This window comes from Microcaecilia unicolor, chromosome 5 (genome assembly GCF_901765095.1).
Source record: "Microcaecilia unicolor chromosome 5, aMicUni1.1, whole genome shotgun sequence".
NCBI classification, from domain to species: Eukaryota; Metazoa; Chordata; class Amphibia; order Gymnophiona; family Siphonopidae; genus Microcaecilia; species Microcaecilia unicolor.
This window is the reverse complement of record NC_044035.1, coordinates 950,143-969,427: the sequence shown is the minus strand read 5'-3', so window position 1 is coordinate 969,427 and position 19,285 is coordinate 950,143. Positions and strand designations below refer to the sequence as shown.

Here is a 19,285-nt window from a genome sequence, read left to right as displayed (position 1 = left end):
CGTGGAAAAAGCTTTTGATCGGGTTCGCTGGGACTTTCTATATGCGGTTCTTCGGAAATACGGATTTTCGGGCAGATTTCTTTCAGGGATAAAAGCACTTTACTCGCACCCGAGAGCCCGAGTCTCGGTTAATGGGCTTGTAACATCAGACTTCGCCATGGGAAGGGGAACGCGGCAGGGCTGTCCTCTATCGCCTCTTTTGTTCGTACTAACGTTAGATCCTTTATTGAGAGATATAATGGAGCAACCGGAAATAGAAGGCATAAAGATAGGGAGGGAGATGTTTAAGGTGGCCGCCTTCGCCGACGATATTTTGGTTCATCTGACGAATCCGCAGGACTCGTTGGAAGCGCTGCTGGAAATCTGTTGGTAACAGATGCTCGTTTAAGAGAATGTGCATACCGATGTATCCACAGAGGGTATGTGACAACTTCACAACTTGCTCACATGGGAGGCGGGCGCAGCCCAAATTGTATTAAATGTGGAAAGAGTCCAGGCACATTCCTACATATGTTTTGGAGTTGCACTCGAGTGAAAAGGTTCTGGACTCAGGTTTGGGGCTTTTGGGAAGGGAGATTGGGTATTAAAACCAGAAAGACAGTTGAACAAGTAATCTTAGACCTCCCCGATGCTTTTCGAGGACAGAATCGTTTTGAAGTATTGCTGATTCGTAAGATGTGCTTACTGGCAAGAAAATGTATATTACAATATTGGACGGTTAAAGACCCACCAGCATATTGGCACTGGAGAAACCAGCTACATCAGCTGGCTTCTTGGGAGGCTGAAGAGATTAGACACTCACAAAGAAGGAGAGTTACGTTTTTAGCCATCTGGGGCCCCTATCTAGGCACTTTAAATCCCAGAGGTCGGAGCTTACTTCTAAACGCAAGATGAACTTCCTAGGTTGATTGGGTAACGTTCCTTCAGGGGGGGGGAATAAGGAGGGAGGGGGGGAGGGAAGTTAAGCTGAGGGGGGGGGGAGGGGGGTAGGTACAGGATGGATAAAGGGTTGAGTGAGGAGAGAGATCTTGAATCTTCGGGCTCTTCTAGACCGCTTATATTGGAATATTGTTCTTTATTCAATATAGTTATAATAGCTGATACTTTGCGAGCCCTTCTTTGTAAGGAGAGTATTATATATGAAGATCATTGAGTAGGATATAGGGTCATTTCTGGTATGGGTGGGTTAGAGGGGACATATTTAGATCCACGCTGTAAGGTGGTTCAATTATTGTTAAAAACGTGGATCATTAATAGCAAATAAAATAATACCAGGTTGGAGTATAAAGTTCAAATATTGAAGGCTGTTTAATAACTCACTGTATAATTATATCAAGACTCGAAATGTGTGAAATGTAGAGCTTGTATGACAATGTTTATTTGGCTGTATTCTCAATAAAATCGTTTAAACACATAAACTCTGCTAAGCTAGCCGCCTTCACCACGTTCTCCGGCAACGAATTCCAGAGTTTAAAAAGGGATTAGACGGTTTCCTAAAGGACAAGTCCATAAACCACTACTAAATGGACTTGGGAAAAATCCACAATTCCAGGAATAACATGTATAGAATATTTGTACGTTTGGGAAGCTCACCAGGTGCCCTTGGCCTGGATTGGCCGCTGTCGTGGACAGGATGCTGGGCTCGATGGACCTTTGGTCTTTTCCCAGTGTGGCATTACTTATGTACTTATGTACCATCATATCAGCTATATATAGGTAGTTAAATATGATGCAGTCTTAAGACAATATAAGTTATAACCAAAAGTATTGCTAACAGTATTTAATTTGCTAATCTCAACATTGAGATGTTTTCCCCACCCTCACTCATAACACATGATAATAAAGCAATATACAACGCACAGACTTGATCTTTATCTGTCTTTTGCCCTTTGTGGGACACAGACTGTAAAAGTCTATCTAGGATTGGCCTTAGTTCCATAATCCACACCTGTCTTCTGCCATTAGCCGGGCACAGACCATGGAAGTCTGTCCGGCTCTGGCCTTAGTACACAACTACTCTTGTCCAACATAATACCTCAACAGTCATGTTTTGTTTCCATCCTCCTATTTAGACAACCCTTGGGTTTATAGTAACATAGTAGATGACGGCAGAAAAAGACCTGCACAGTCCATCCAGTCTGCCCAACAAGATAAACTCATATGTGCTACTTTTTGTGTATACCTGACCTTGATTTGTACCTGTCCTCTTCAGGGCACAGACCATATAAGTCTGCCCAGCACTATCCTCACCTCCCAACCACCAGCCCTGCCTCCCAACCACCGGCTCTGGTACAGACCGTACAAGTCTGTCCAGCACTATCCCCGCCTCCCAACCACCAGTCCCGCTTCCCACCACCGGCTCTTGAGTTTATCCTATGCATTTTTGAATTCCCTCAGTGTTTTTGACTCCATCACCTCTACTGGAACGGCGTTCCAAGCATCCACTACCCTGTCTGTGAAAAAGTATTTCCTGACGTTATCCCTAAGTCTACCGCCCTGCAACCTCCACTTATGTCCTCTAGTTCTACCACCAACACATCTCTGGAAGAGGTTTGTTTGCATATTAATACCTTCTAAATACTTAAGTGTATATATCATATCTCCTCGATCTCTCCTTTCCTCTAGCATATACACCTTTGTTACAGTGGGCAATCACCCAAGCTACAGGGACTCAGGCTCATAGGGGATGAGCCATGAGATTTAGTACTGGGTCAGGTGACTCGGGTAAATAGGCATGGAGGTTGCCTACTCCTGGGGCCCTTGCTGTACAGGGCAGGGCCAAGGTGTGCTTTTGTGTGATATCACATTGCATTTTACTCTTCTATACCACAATGTCCCCTAGGAGTTCTATGCAGTGCACAAAATTAGAGAGGTAGGATAAATTCCTGGAAATGCATCAGTTTAAAATTTCCGGATAGAGAACAATCAGGAAAATGTTTAGTGAAATTCATAACATTAGGTTTTGAGTGCTTTCTTAAATACAGAGTAATGAAAAATTTCCAGAATATTCAACGGTAATGAGTTCCACCAATATAGCAATTGATAAGAAAATGTGCCGCTGAATAAAATTTGGTATGTTACAGCTCTTGGACTGGAGCATTGTAGCAGCCAATGGCGTGAGGTCAGGGCCTTCAGGAGATTCATTGAACCCGGGGTTGTTGAAAGGGAGTACGAATTTAAGAAGAATGGGAGAAAGTGTGAAGGGTCTGCTGAAGGCTGAGGAAAAGAACTTTGCCCGATGATGTGGAGGTGGGGACACTGCCGGAGAGAGTGCATGCACTTGTGTATGTTTATCATATAAATAGAGCCTCCTTTGAAAATGTGGGCTCACTTTCCCTTTGAAAATCCACTGCTACAAATGTACCTGTACACATCTATATATATAAAACTCACCCTCAACGTTCTGAAGACAGTGATGTCAGTGAAGCCAAGCCCTGACTTCCTTCAAAAAGGTTCGAAGGTTCGTGGTGGTGAAGCCACCAAAATCGCTCCGGGACCCACCCACGAGGGCGGAGCAATGACATAACAACGAAGGGGTTGGCAGGGAGGGAGGCGGGGGGGAAAGCGCTCCGGGCCCCGCCCTTGCGTCAAACGTCATGACGTTGAGGGCGGAACAATGCCAGAACAACGAAGGGGTTGGCAGGGAGGGAGGGAGGCATGGAGGTGGGGTGTTGCCAACGAAAACCTTGATAGCAGAACAACGAAGGAGTTCACAGGGAGGGAGGCGGGGGGGTTGCAAAATCGCTCCGGGCCCCGCCCTCACGTCAAACATCATGACGTTGAGGGCGGAGCAATGGCAGAACAACGAAGGGGTTGGCCAGGGAGGGGGGTGGGTCTTGGCGACGAAAACCTTGCTAGCGCCCGTTTCATTTGCTCAGAAACGGCCCTCTTTTACTAGTAGTAAATGAAAGTAAGTTTTCATCCCAGGGACTTTACCCAGCTGGCTGCCTTCTATCTGTCTATATCCTTTCATAAACAACAAAGAAAGTGATTTTTATTTTTTTATTTTGCTGCTTCCATGGAAAACTTTGTAAATATATTCCTCAGACATATTGTCCCTTGGCACCTCTGGTTTGTGCCAAAGGCAATGGAAGGTGAAAATGACTTGCACAACTTCTTTGGTTCTTGGCTCGCTGCTGCAGAGCTGGCAAGTTACCCAGCTCCAAGAGGGAGAATTTTTAGCCAATCTAGTGGTTGAATTTAAATGCCAATTCAGTGTGTTATTTGTAGACCCAGATACTAGCAAATTAAATCCGTGCTTCTTGTCCCATAATGTACCAGGATAGGGTTGCAGAAATCCAGGACTAGTTCAGAATTTCCTTCCTGGAACTGGTAACTTGGCAGCTCTAACCATTAAGCCTCTCCATTTGAGGCCGGTGCTTGCAGGGTCCTCCGGCTCACTCACAAAGTATTACAGCCACCAACGTCCACAGACAGGCTCTGCACTTTCCTTGCTACTTATAGAGAAGTGAAATGTTAGGGGACGGGGACAAGGGTAAGAAAAGAAGTAAACTCGGGGAAGGGGGAGAGACCCACAAATATGTTTGCCTAGGCCCCTCCTAGGAACATGCTAATTTTTTTTTTTTGTTTAGCTTTGATCTGATTGGTCCAGTCCCTTGTCAGCACAGCACGATTGGTGCAAAGGCGTAATCCTGCTTCCCTCCAGGAATATTGTTGAATCTTTTAGCAGCCATGCCATTCCCTGCACAGGAGCTAGAACAGCGCAGCAGCCGCGTGTCAGAAAAGGCATGCCTTTCTCCACACAGCGGTTCAGCAGCCACATCTTCCTCTGCTGTGTGGCCTTTGCAATGCTCTGTGGGAGTGGAGCTCCGCTGCTGCAGCCTTGTGTCTTGGTCTGCCAACTAACTGCTTTCAACTGCTGAGAGCTGACTGCAATGCCACTGATTTGTCTCTGCTTCTGGGCAGATTTGGTAAGAGGGGGGGATCTTTGGGGTTGAGAGGTTATATGTTGGGGCAGCCGAGCTATTTTTTCTGGAAGGGAGAGCATCTCAGGCTCAGAAAAACAAGAGGAGCTTGGCAATCCCAATGTATTGCCTCCGACTGAGAGATGATGGAGCTGGTGAGCTCCCCCCCCCCCCTTGCTGTTTCTCTGGGGGTGAGAAGCATGATATTATGGCAGCCAAGCTCCTCTTTTTGTTTCTCTGGGGGTGTTATATGTTGAGATCTTGTTAACTGGTTCCAGTGGCATACCTAGGGTAGTTGACACCCGGGGCCGGTCATTTTTTAACACCCCCCCCCCCAAATCCAGTACTAGGCATGCCGAGAATACAAAACACTCAGGACCTGTAGAGCAATTCTACCATACCATAAGCAGTCATTTCTACGAGTCACACAAGGAAAAGGAAAGCATCTTAAACACTACAGTGAACACTAGAACATCAATTCACCTATTGTAAAACGAAACCAGACAGAATAGTACAGATCGTAGATCCTGCACAGTCAATGCCAACTGAAAGCCATGTCTTTTTCACAAACACAGATACACCCTAATCCACTATAGGATAAGTAATCAAACTTTCTATTTAGACAAAAATTAAACTGAACCCCCAATGCCAGACTCTGTATACAATGCAACACCACAGAAACAGAAACTGTCCCCTAGTACTGTGCAAAATATAAAGACAGCAGATGTAAATTTGAAAAAAACTAACAAATATGACCACTTTACAAATTAACAAATAGAAATAAAACAAATATAGAAAGTAAAATAATACCATTTTATTGGACTAATACATTTAGCTTTCAGAGGCCAAAACCTCCGTCCTCGGGTCAGTACAGTATAGTGCTGTTACAGTATCCTATCCTGACCTGAGGAAGGGGGTTTTGTTCTCCGAAAGTTAGTCAAAATGTATTAAAATTAGTCCAATAAAAAGATTACCTTATTTACATGTTCTATTATAAACATTTAACACATCTACAATACTTTATCCTAAAGCAAAAAAAATATATTTATTTACAGTTTGTTGTCTCTGGTTTCTGCTTTCCTCATCTTCTTTTCACCGTCTTCCTTCCATCCAGCATCTGTCTTCTCTCTCTCTCTCTCTCTCTCTGTCTGCCATCCAGTGTCTGCCCTCTCTGCCGTCCCTTCCATCCACTGCCTGCCCTTTCTCTCTGCCCCTTCAATCCACCATTTGCCCTCCCTCTCCCATCCATCCAGGGTCTGCCCTCCCTCTCGCTCCCCCTTCCACCTAGGATCTGTCCCCTCTCTCTCTCTGCCCCTTTTTTCAGCCCCCAGTTCCAGCCCCCTTCTCCCCTCTGAACACCCCCACCCCAGTCCCCTTCTCCCCTCCCCTTCTCCTGTCTGAGACCCCCACCACAGTCCCCTTCTCCCCTCCCCTGTCTGAGACCCCCACCCCAGTCCCCTTCTCTCCTCTGAACACCCCCACCCCAGTCCCCTTCTCCCCTCCCCTTCCCTTCTCCCCTCTGAGATCACCACCCCAGTCCCCTTCTCCCCTCTGAGATCCCCACCCCAGTCCCCTTCTCCCCTCCCCTGTCTGAGATCCCCACCCCAGTCCCCTTCTCCCCTCCCCTTTTCCCCTCTGAACACTCCCACCCCAGTCCCCTTCTCCCCTCCCCTTCTCCCCTCTGAGATCCCCACCCCAGTCCCCTTCTCCCCTCCCCTGTCTGAGACCCCCACCCCAGTCCCCTTCTCCCCTCTGAACACCCCCACCCGAGTCCCTTTCGCCCCTCTCCTTCCCCACCTCAGTCCCGTTAAAACCGGCGAAGCAGCGTCGCAGGCAGCGCCTCGTGCCCTGCTTGTAAAAAAAAAATCAAATCTCCTTCCTTCTCCTCGTCTTGAAGTCTTGACGTCAACTCGGGCCTTCCAATCGAGGAGAAGAAGAAGGAAGGAGATTTGATTTTTTTTTTTTACAAGCAGGGCACGAGGCGCTTCCTGCGATGCTGCTTCGCCGGTTTTTTTAATGTGCGGCGCCGCGGGAACGGCCACGGGAGGCGGCGGGAGCGGAGCACCCCCCACCCACTGGCACCCGGGGCGAACCGCCCCCACTGCCCCCCCCCTTGGTACGCCACTGACTGGTTCTGTTTCCAGTGTTAAGGACATTTTCATGAATGTTTCAGGCAGTTGTACCATCAGTTTGGCTCATAGTGGCAATGATTTTGCATAATTATTCCTCTGTACCATGTATGTATGCACATGGTATATATATATACCATGATCTGTTCCATATATATTATGTTCCATGTATGCACCTTAACGCAATACCATCTGTAATCATGTTACCCGGAAATGGCAACCGCCATTACGGCAAATGTAAGCCACATTGAGCCTGCAAATTGGTGGGAAAATGTGGGATACAAACGCTACAAATAAATAAATAAATAAAAATAAATAAAATTTTCTACTGTCAATCTCATTATGACCTGAAGAAGGAACGGGTGACAAGGCAAAGATTATTTCATTTTGTTGCGTCTCCCTTGGAGGATATGTGTCTGCTTTGGCCTCTTGCTTGTGGGTACACAATAATTTGCATCTTCAGCCGCAAAACATCACAAAGCCTGTACTGCTCAGAGTATTTTTTGATAGACTCTGCAGTTATACCCAGACTGACATTATGTGGTGTAGAACTCTGAAGGATAGTTTTCGGAAAGGTGGTGGTGATACACAACTTAAGTTTCTTTCAAATCAACACAGAAGGTCAAAAGGAGAAGTGGCAGATGTTATAGGTGACTCTCAGAAAGAGACCAAGACATGACATCACTCAGCACAAACAGGAGTGGAGGAGTAGCCTAGTGGTTAGTGCAGCGGACTTTGATCCCGGGGAACTGGACTTGTGACTCTGGGCAAGTCACTTAACCTCCCATTGCCCCTGGTACAGACTGTGAGCCCTCTAGGGACAGAGAAAATACCTGCATATAATGTGTACAGCATTGCTTACGTCTAGTAGCGCTAAAGAAATGATTAGTACTAGTGAGTACATTCAGCTTGGTTAAGGGTTCACATTTTGCACTGATGTTCAGCACAGGGGTGTCCCAACTTTGGTCCTTGAGGGGCGTAATCAAGTCGGGTTTATGTACATGCACTGCCTCCATCATATGCAAATATATCCTGTATATATTCATTCTGGCAAGGGCTGAGGTTGGTAACCCCCCACCCCCGGTTTAGAATCCCCTGCTATAAATGTCACCGCACAGCACTGGTAGCAGCAGAAGTAATCTACTACCTAGTGGTACTACCTATGTTTCTGACTGAAAGATGGATTAAGTTCCTTAAATATAAGGGAGCAAAACCATGAATTATTAGAAAAGTCATGGAACATAATTGAAATAATATGCAAGACATTACGGGGAGCCAGTGCAGCTTTCTCAGACGTAGAGAAGACGACACATACCTTGATGATAGATAAATTAGGCCTGCTGTAGTGTTTGACGTCTTCTGAGAAGACCCTCATTTAAACCCACAAAGAGAACATTGCAGTAGCCCAGATACGACAAAACTAAAGATTGTACCAATAGCCAATAAACTGACTGGTTGAAATAGGACCTAATCCTTCTTAATTTCCTCAAGCTGTTGAAAGCGTTCATTATCAGTGAATTGATGTGAGATTCGAGTGTTAAATTCTAGTTGAAAATGACACCTAGAATCTAACTGTTTTTCTAACTGATAAGGGATACCCTGAATCATAATAGAGGTTTCCAAAAATGGTTTATAAGAATTCCCCAGTACTAAGAATTTGTTTTTCTCACTATTGAGTTTCATTTTGAAAGCTGTTGCCCATCTGGATAGAATGTTAATACCTTCCTCTAATGCCTGAGAGATGGAATCTAATGATGTCATGAAGAATTCGGCTGCTCTGCTGATAAAGTGAGTGGCGAGGTGGGGGGAGGAGAAATAAAGTATGTTGAGTAGATAGAATTAGAATTTATTATTTTTAAAATGCTTTTATCCAAGACATTATGTGTAGTTTGAGTTGAATTGTTTTATTGCCATATTTGTATTAATAAACCAAAGCTGTGGCCTTTTCTTACTCTAAGTTGGTTTTGTGTTCATTGTGTAAAGCAATAAAGGAATGGATGGGGGGAATGTAAGGGGGGGTAAGAACGTAGGGTCAGTGGGTCCCAGCTCTGAGTGTTATGTAACTCAGTCAATAAAATAAGACGAGTCTGATACAATGTAACTCTGTGACAGAGACAGAGGGGATACAGAGTAACTCTGTTAGTAGGTACAATAGAGAGAGACCCATGGAGGGCAGATCTATAAAGGGTAACTACTTGTAACCTACTAGAATATCTGAAAATATACGCACGTGTGTTTCGGCACGAGCAATTACATCAAGCATAGAGCTGGCGTATATCCTCATACTAAGATTTGAGAGATATATCAGTGGACTAAGAACCAGGAAAACCCAGTTCAAACACTACTACAGCTCCTTGTGACCTTGGGCACATCACTTAACCCTCCATTGCTTCAGGTACAAAGGTAGATTGTCAGCCCTCCATGGACATGAAAATACCTTCTATACCTGAATGGAACTTGCCTTGAGTTACACTGAAAAAGATGTGAGCCAGATCTTAATAATAATTTTACAGTACATAGCCTGCTGCCTCCAAAAAATGTAATCTACCTGTAATGGCCTTGACTGATAACACAGGGGAAAATAAATCGTTTCAAATTACCAGATGAAGAATATGGGGAAACAGCTCAGGTCCAGTCATGGTATCCTCAAGACATCTTGGGTTTTGCTACTGGAGTTGTAGCACAAAGATTAGCCTGGATCTGTCTTTTGTTCGTAATATACATTAGACCGTAACCTCACACTAGAGAGCCAAGTGAAATCCACAACAAAGAAAATGTTCCATGCAATGTGGAAACTCAAAAGCGTGAAACCATTCTTCCCGAGGGAAACATTTCGATACCTGATACAATCAATGGTACTAAGCCATGTAGACTATTGCAACGGAATTTATGCGGGATGCAAAGAACAAATTATAAAGAAACTTCGGACCACCCAAAACACGGCAGCCAGGCTTATATTTGGAAAAACGCGACTTGAAAGCACAAAACCCCTCCGTGAAAAACTGCACTGGCTCCCAATCAAAGAACATATTGCTTTCAAAATCTACACCCTGGTTCATAAAATCATCTACGGCGATGCCCCAGGATACATGACAGACCTCATAGACCTACCAGTCAGAAACATATCCAGATCACCACGAACATATCTAAATCTCCACTACCCAAACTGCAAAGGACTGAAATACAAATCAACTTATGCATCCAGTTTTTCCTACATAAGCACACAACTGTGGAATACATTACCAAAAGCCGTGAAAACAATGTATGACCACATAAACTTCCGGAAATCACTAAAAACTTACCTGTTCAAAAAGGCATACCCTACCGATCCACCTTAAATGCCTGAACTCTGCAACACTACGAAATCAAAGCACGTAATGGACATAATATAACTCTTCCGCTTTACGATTCCATAATGTGTCTGTTCCACATGAACCTTACCCTACCTCAACATCATATTGTATTTGTTCATACCGGAGTTGGCGATCGCCTCTCCGGTACTATGTAAGCCACATTGAGCCTGCAAATAGGTGAGAAAATGTGGGATACAAATGTAACAAATAAATAAACAAAAACTTACACTGCTGAACAATTTACCTACATACACAGGTGTGTATCCCATCCATGCTCAAGCTAGACTCCACCCACGTGAAACCCCACCTGTAAGGTACACGCTACATGCTATTGTCATTCAAGCACATATTTGTTCATATATGCAAGTAAATACCAAAAACACAAGCATTTCCACATGCACAGGTTGCCTGACTTTAGGGGTCTCTTTACGCTATCACTCAAGGAAGAAAGATGAAACAGAGTAACTCTGTCACTGAAATTGAAGGAACCTTATAAAGGGCTTGTCAGTTACTCACCTGGCAAGGGGCAGCCCAGAATTTCCACTCTCATGCAGATGTTTCCATCTTCGTACCACGAGCGAGGATTGATTCTTATGTATCTTGCAACCATTGGCTCTGGAAGTTCGTTGAGAACTGGGATCTCCTTCTCTGTATTGCCTTCAAAAATCTGACAATTGAAATGTTTTCTGTAAGTCATCTGGCCTTCTCACTTCAGCCACCTCTGGAAGCCTGCAGGACATCTATGCTTTTATGTATATTTCCTATCCAATTAATGATGTTTTTACAAGGACTGGTGCTTTTCTATCCCTCTACAATTTTTCTCTTCAATCGTGCCTATTATTGCAAGATTATCTTTACCTTTATTTCTCATAGAGTGCTAAAACTGGAGACTCTATAGGTTATTCTCCATAGGGTTTTCTTTCACTGTTACTGCAGATCTCATGGGATATTATTCAGTGTTTTTTTCATTATTATGGGAGAATCTATAGGTTATCATTCAAAGGGGGTTCTTTCATTATTACTGGAGATCTCATGGGTTATTATCTATAGCATTTTCTATCACTGTTACTGGGACCCTGTAGCATTATTCATACTAGGTTTTTTTCATTGTTTGAGGAGATGTTATAGGTTATTATACATAGAGTTTTCTTTCAATATTACTATAGACCTACTACTACTACTATTTAGCATTTCTATAGCGCTACAAGGCGTATGCAGCGCTGCACAAACATAACCCTTTGGGTTATCATACATAGGGGTTTTCTATTGTTATTACTGGAGATCTCATGGGTTATTATCCATAAGGTTTTCTTTCACTACTACTGGAGAACCTTCATCAAGTTTTCTTTCCTTTCAATGTCGGGTTGGGGATTGCCATTGCTAGGCACATTTTAGGAGTTGTCACCGGACAGTTCTGTTATAAAATTACCTCCACATCTCTCTACTTGTTTTATTTCCTTTCAGAGAGCCTGCTGATGCCAATAAACATGTACCCAGTCTCCTCTCCTGCTCCTCAAACTCTTCCCAGAACCTTTTGGCACTCACCCTGTCTGCTGTCCCACTTTTGATGGTGATCCAAGCGTGGCTGTCATTACTGACCATCACTCTGTACGATGTGACCCAATCACTCCTGAAAAAGTGAGGAAGATCTGGGTTATTTCAGTGCAAGAAGAGTTTTATTACTCCAAAAGCGATGTTGCTCATCTGTAGCACAGGTTTCCCTAGACAGCAGAATTAATCACGCACACAAGTGGCTGATATCATGCAGTGGTGTCAGGAAGGAACTGCTGTTCTGGTGTGACATTGGACGCATTTGTGTTCCTTTCTGTCCACAGCAGTATCCTCTGTTAATTTCAGAGCTGAAGATAGCAGAACTGTCAGGGAGGTGGGAGGGATTGTGGGCTTTATCTGTCCTGCCGTCTACAGAAAACACCTGCCATGAGTGAGAAATAGTGAACTGAATTGGACACACAAGTGGATGACTACCAAGCTTAGGGATGTTCGCTCATACAGCAGATAATTCTGTATGCAGCTGCGTAAAGTTAGCTGCATACAGAGAGTTGCCATACTGGATCAGACCATGGGTTCTTCTAGCCCAGTATCCTGTTTCCAACAGTGGCCAGTGCAGGTCACAAGTATTTTGCAGAATCCCAAAAAGTATAAAGAATCCATGCTACCAACCCCAGGCATACGCCCACTGCTTCTATCACTTGCTCTGGCGATACATTCCAGAACTTAACTATACATTGAGTGAAAAGTGAAGTTACTCACCTGTAGCAGGTGTTCTCTGAAGACAGCAGGACACCTATTCCCACACATGGGTGATGCCATCTGACAGAGCCCAGCATGGAACACTTCCCAGTAACTTTCTCAAGGCCTTTGGAAGACCGTGCCACACATGCATGCCACCGATACAAAGAGCCAGTCCATTACAAAATCTGCAGGAATGCGGGAATGTGTATCCTGTCCTCTGAGAATACCTACTACAGGTGAGTAACTTTGCTTTCTCTAAGGTCAAGGGGAATCCCTACCTATCATGCAGACCAAAACAAAAAAAAGGGAAAGAACAAAAGGTCTGCTACAGGCAAGACCTACAACATCTCCTTTTCCCCCCTTTATTTTCAGAAGTTTAAACATTACACCAAGAAAAATACTTGGTACAGAAAACAAGATGAGAATAAACAGTCTTAAGAAAAGCGACTAAATATCCTTAAGGAAACATGTAGTCAGTCGAAGAGGATGGAGATCCAAAGCACAATTCTAGGAAATTACTATAAATTAGAAATTATGCATAGATTAGCAAAGAGCAGAATACTTTATCTCAAGGAGTAGATGACACACATTAGGCAATCCCAAACCCCTGAACAGCTACTACTACTACATTTATTTATTTATTTTATGGCATTTGTATCCCACATTATCCCACCTCTTTGCAGGCTCAATGTGGCTTACATTTCGTCATGGATACTGGAAATAGCAGTGAGTATACATTTGGTTTACAGAGGGTTTTGTGTTACATGGTGGTGAAATACATGAGGGCGTTAGAGCAGAAAGACATTGTAAAACATTATAAGACAGTCTGGAAATTTTAAGACTATACAGTTATACATGTTGATCTTTGTGATATATCTTGTCGAAGAGATAGGTTTTCAATAGTTTGCGGAAATTGGTCAATTCATAGATCGTTTTCAGGTTACGTGGCAGCGCATTCCAGAGTTGCGTGCTCGTGTAGGAAAAGGTAGATGCATGCATTGATTTGTATTTCAGACCCTTGCATTTGGGAGGATGTAGATTAAGGAATGTGCGAGAGGATCTTTTTGCGTTCCTGAGTGGTAGATCTATCAGGTCTGACATATAGGCTGGGGCGTCACCATGGATGATTTTGTGGACCAGGGTGCAAGGTTTGAACGTGATGCGTTCCTTTAGTGGGAGCCAGTGTAGTTTTTCCCACAGGGGTTTCGTGCTTTCGTATTTTGGTGTGCCGAATATTAGTCTGGCTGCTGTATTCTGGGCTATCTGGAGTTTTTTAAGTATTTGCTCTTTACAGCCAGCGTACAGTGAGTTACAATAGTCCAGATGACTTAGTACCAATGATTGTACCAGATTGCGGAAGACAGTTCTTGGAAAAAATGGTCTGACTCTTTTTTGTTTCCACATTGCATGAAACATCTTTTTAGTCACCTCTCCCCTCTCCAGTCGGTTCAAAACTCTGCTGCCCGTCTCATCTTCCGCCAGGGTCGCTTTACTCATACTACCCCTCTCCTCAAGACCCTTCACTGGCTCCCTATCCGTTTTCGCATCCTGTTCAAACTTCTTCTACTAACCTATAAATGTACTCACTCTGCTGCTCCCCAGTATCTCTCCACACTCGTCCTTCCCTACACCCCTTCCCGTGCACTCCGCTCCATGGATAAATCCTTCTTATCTGTTCCCTTCTCCACTACTGCCAACTCCAGACTTCGCGCCTTCTGTCTCGCTGCACCCTACGCCTGGAATAAACTTCCTGAGCCCCTACGTCTTGCCCCATCCTTGGCCACCTTTAAATCTAGACTGAAAGCCCACCTCTTTAACATTGCTTTTGACTCGTAACCACTTGTAACCACTCGCCTCCACCTACCCTCCTCTCTTCCTTCCCGTTCACCTTAATTGATTTGATTTGCTTACTTTATTTATTTTTTGTCTATTAGATTGTAAGCTCTTTGAGCAGGGACTGTCTTTCTTCTATGTTTGTGCAGCGCTGCATATGCCTTGTAGTGCTATAGAAATGCTAAATAGTAGTAGTAGTAGTAGTAGTATTTGCATGGTTCTCAAGTGTTAGGTGTCGATCAATGGTGACACCAAGGATTTTTAGGGAGTCCGAGACTGGTAGATTTAGTTTAGGTGTGTTGATGGTGGTAAATTTATTCTTGTTGCATTGCGAGGTAAGTACCAAACATTGGGTTTTCTCTGCATTGAGTTTCAACTGGAAAGCATCTGCCCAGGAATTCATGGTATGTAGGCTTTGTTTGATTTCATCAGAGATTTCCCTTAAATCTTGTTTGAATGGGATGAAGATCATTACATCATCAGCGTATATGTATGTGTTTAGGTTCTGATTCGATAGTAGTTTGTCCAAGAGTGTCATCATTAGGTTGAATATGGTCGGTGAGAGGGGGGATCCCTGTGGAACTCCGCATTCAGGTATCCATGTAGCTGATGTAGTCGACTTTGATGTCACTTGGTATGAGCGTGTAGTGAGGAACCCTTTGAACCAGTTGAGAACGTTGCCTCCGATTCCGAAGTATTCGAGGATGTGTAGTAAAATTCCAAGGTCAACCATGTCAAATTGTAACAATAGAATGTTGTTGCCGTTTGCTATTAGTTGTTTGAGTTTGGTCATGAGCGTGACTAGTACGGTTTCAGTGCTGTGATTAAAGCGAAATCCTGACTGAGAATCGTGTAATATTGAGAACTTGTTTAGATAGTCTGTGAGTTGTTTGGTCACTATACCTTCTGTTATTTTGGTAATTAGTGGGATGGATGTTACTGGTCTATAGTTCGTTAGTTCATTAGCATTTTTCTTTGCATCCTTGGGTATAGGGGTGAGTAAAATGTTACCTTTTTCCCTTGGGAAGAGTCCATTTTGTAGCATAAAGTTCACGTAGTTTGTTAGGTCCGTTATAAATTGTTGAGGGGCCGATTTCATGAGGTTGTTTGCAGTGGGATTTGGCGTATCTTTTGAGCGTCCGTGAGATAAGATCTTCCGGTAGTGTTGTGAATTCAGTCCAGATCCTGTCTGCTGGGTAGATTCCAGGGTCTGGGTCCAGGCAGTCTAGGAGTGTGGTGTATTCGATGTGGCTAACAGGTATTTTAAGTCACAGTTGAATGATTTTCTCCTTGAAGTATTTCGCCAAGTCGTCAGCTCCTGGTGCGTCTTTGCAGTTGTTGGTGACTGGAGTGGTGTCTAATAATTTATTCACAAGTTGGAAGAGTTTGTGTGTGTCTTTGTAATTTGGTCCAATTTCAGTTTTTTAGTATTGTCTTTTGGTTTGTCTTATGGTGTATTTATATTTCCTTCGGAGTTGCTTCCAATCGTTAAGTGTGTGTTATGATTGGGGTCAGAACCCCTCTCAAACTTACCTCTTTCCTGGGGTTCAGCTTCTTAGCTGGCTTCTGTTTCTTTTCTCTTTCCTTTCTGAGCTGGCTCTGTCTCTCTGTGCTGGCAGCTTCCAGCAGCATGGGGTTAATTGTCTCTTCACTGCAGCTGTGGGTGTGGTCTGAGTTGCTCTAACTCTCTTTGGGTGTACTGGCTTCAAGAGCTTCTCGGTGCTGCATTGATGTGGGTTGGGCCTCTCAGGGTTTGAATGTGTTCTGCCTGACTCTAGGGAGAGTGACATCATCTGGGAGGGCCATGATAAGGAAGTGGGTTCTTTCCTTCGGGGCCTTCTCAACGTTTGCTTCTGGCTACTTGCTTTAGGTCCAGGTTAGTTTAGTGCAGTGTGCACTTGTGACTTGTGTGTTTGACTTCCCTGTTTTCCCCTTTTGTTACGGTGTGTAGCACTGCTGTTAGTGCAGTGCTGGAGTTTGGTGCTGGGAGCACCCTTGTTAGTAAGTGTTTAGGAAGCACCTTTTGTTGTTGGGGTATTTGGCTTTCCTGTTTGTTTCCTTGTGCTTGCCCCGCTTTTCCTCATGACCTGTGGTTAGCTGCGGTAGCTGGGTGCTTAGGAAGCACCAGGGTGAGAACCCATGTTTAGCTGCTGCAGCTTGGTGCTTAGGAAGTACCAGTGTTAGGTCTGGCATTTGTCTTCCCTTCCTTTTCCCTTGTGGTTTCCCTGCACTTCTGTTAGTGTAGGGCGTAGGGGCACCCCTGGTAGTTTCTGTTAGGAGCACTGCTGTTCGTGGAGGGCTTAGGAGCTTTTCTGTTGGTGCTGGGCTTAGGAACACTTTTGGTCACTTTAGGAGTTAGGTGCACTTCAGTTACAGCTTGTTCTAGTCCTGGTCCCTGTGTCGTCCAGTAAGTCCTGCCGGCTACTCGAACCCATGAGCTCAACTCCTGGGGGGGCTTAGTAGCTAAGTGCAGGTGAAGCTGTGTGGACCAGTCCAGTGTGCTCCAGTCCCGTGTTCCAGTCCTGTGTCCTCCAGTCCGGGGGACCAGTCCAGTGTGCTCCAGTCCAGTGTGTTCCGGTCCGGTGTGTGTTCCAGTCCAGGGGATTGCAGTCCAGTGTTCCAGTCCTGTGTCCTCCAGTCCGGGGGATTCCAGTCCATGTGTTCCGGTTTGCTGGGCAGTGCCTGCAGTCCCTGCCGGTGTGCTTACCCAGTGTTGGTTGGTGGGTTTTGCCTGCTGCTGTCGCTCCTCGTCAGCAGCCCAAGGGCTCACGTTTGCTCCAGAGCCCAGCCCCGCGGGCTCTGAACCTGAGAACCTGACAGTGTGGGATCGTCTTTCTTTTTGTTACACGCATGTTCCAGTTTCCTAACTTGTGTTTTGAGTTTTTTCAGTTCTTCGTTGAACCAAGGTATTGAGTTCTTTCTGTGCGAAGTTCTGGTTTGGATCGGGGCGATGTTGTCTAGTGTTAGTTTACATCTATCATCCCAATTTGAGAGGAATTGAATTGTGTCTGTCTTTATTGTCCATCCGTCGTTGTAGATCTGTTGCCAAAATTTAACCGGATCAATTTTTCCTCTTGTGGTGTAGGTTTTTAGATAACAGAAAAGCATTTAGACAAGTTGGTTCATAAAATATGTATCTAACTGATTCTAGTTTAATTACACATTTCCATGGGAAGTTTAACCCAAATAATCCACCCAACTGTAATAACTTAGGTCTCATTTCAAGAAACAATTTTCGTCTCTTCTGAATGACTCGATCTACATCTGAAAACACTTGAACAATTCTACTACTTATCATTTCTATAGCGCTACAAGGCAAACGCAGCGCTGTACACCAAACATGAAAAAGACAGTCCCTGCTCAAAGAGCTTACAATCTAAATAGGACAGGCACACAGACAGAACAACATCGTTTTTCTCTCTTCTTGAAGAATAAATGCAAAACCCAGTCTCTATCAGGTTTTAATACAAAATTTACTACTACTACTACAAATCATTATTTCTAAAGCGCTACTATATGTACGCAGTGCTGTACACTTGAACATTTATTTATTTTAGTTACATTTGTACCCCGCGCTTTCCCACTCATGGCAGGCTCAATGCGGCTTACATGGGGCAATGGAGGGTTAAGTGACTTGCCCAGAGTCTCAAGGAGCTGCCTGTGCCTGAAGTGGGAATCGAACTCAGTTCCCCAGGACCACAGTCCACCACCCTAACCACTAGGCCACTCTTCCACTGTTGCTACTATTGGAGATTCTACATGGAATGTTGCTATTCCACTAGCAATATTCCATGTAGAAGTCGGCCCTTGCAGATCACCAATGTGGCCACGCAGGCTTCTATATGGAATGTTGCTAGTGGAATAGCAACATTCCATGTAGAATCTCCAATAGTAGCAACATTCCATGTAGAATCTCCAACAGTCGCAACATTCCATGTAGAATCTCCAATAGTAGCAACATTTCATGTAGAATCTCCAGTAGTATCTATTTTATTTTTGTTACATTTATACCCTGCGCTTTCCCACTCATGGCAGGCTCAATGCAGCTTACATGGGGCAATGGAGGGTTAAGTGACTTGCCCAGAGTCACAAGGAGCTGCCTGTGCCTGAAGTGGGAATCAAACTCAGTTCCTCAGGACCAAAGTCCACCACCCTAACCACTAGGCCACTCCTCCCTTTCAATGCATCTTGATCTTCTCCAGTAATGATCTGAGTCACATTCAATTCATCAAAAGACACATCCATCCCTGGAACAATATCTTGATCAGACGGTTTCTTAACCACTAATGGCAAATAATACACCTTTAATATAAGAGGACACGATTGCTCTGGGATTTTCAATATTTCAAATAAAAAATGTTTAAGAGTTAATAATGGAGCCAGAGGCAACTTTAGGAAAGTTCATAAACCGCAGAGTTTTCTTGCATAGAGAATTTTCCATATTTTCTAACCTACGATGAATCATCAAATTACCCTTAACCAATACATGTGAATCAGAAACTGTTTTAACCTCTGTCCTAGTAGAATATAAATTCTTTTCTAAAGATGAAACTTTTCCTGAGTCTCAACTAATGCCCCTTGACCTACCAAAGACTGGGAGGCCATTAGCTCCAATTTGTTTGAGAGAGAAGTGTCCAATTTGATTAAAGAATCCCAAATAACATCCAATGTAATCAGTTTCGGCTTTCCCAGCAAAGCTCGCTTATGAAGTTCTTCTAACAACTGCTTCATACTCACAAGTACTCCTGAAGCTCTTCAGCAGACTTTGGGCCCTTCCTGTTGATGGGAACAA

At 44.1% G+C, this 19,285-nt stretch overlaps 1 protein-coding gene across 1 annotated transcript in view; it reads right to left on the bottom strand.

Annotated features, from left to right (window-relative positions):
• Nucleotides 1–19,285, bottom strand: part of CPXM2 (carboxypeptidase X, M14 family member 2) — a 191,624-nt gene that overhangs the window by 98,166 nt on the left and 74,173 nt on the right. The window contains exons 5-6 of the mRNA XM_030202559.1: nucleotides 11,953–12,037; nucleotides 10,924–11,074 (exon numbers count right to left, since the gene is read on the bottom strand). Of these exons, the coding sequence (XP_030058419.1) occupies nucleotides 10,924–11,074; nucleotides 11,953–12,037 (236 nt within the window). The remainder of the gene's footprint in view (nucleotides 1–10,923; nucleotides 11,075–11,952; nucleotides 12,038–19,285) is intronic.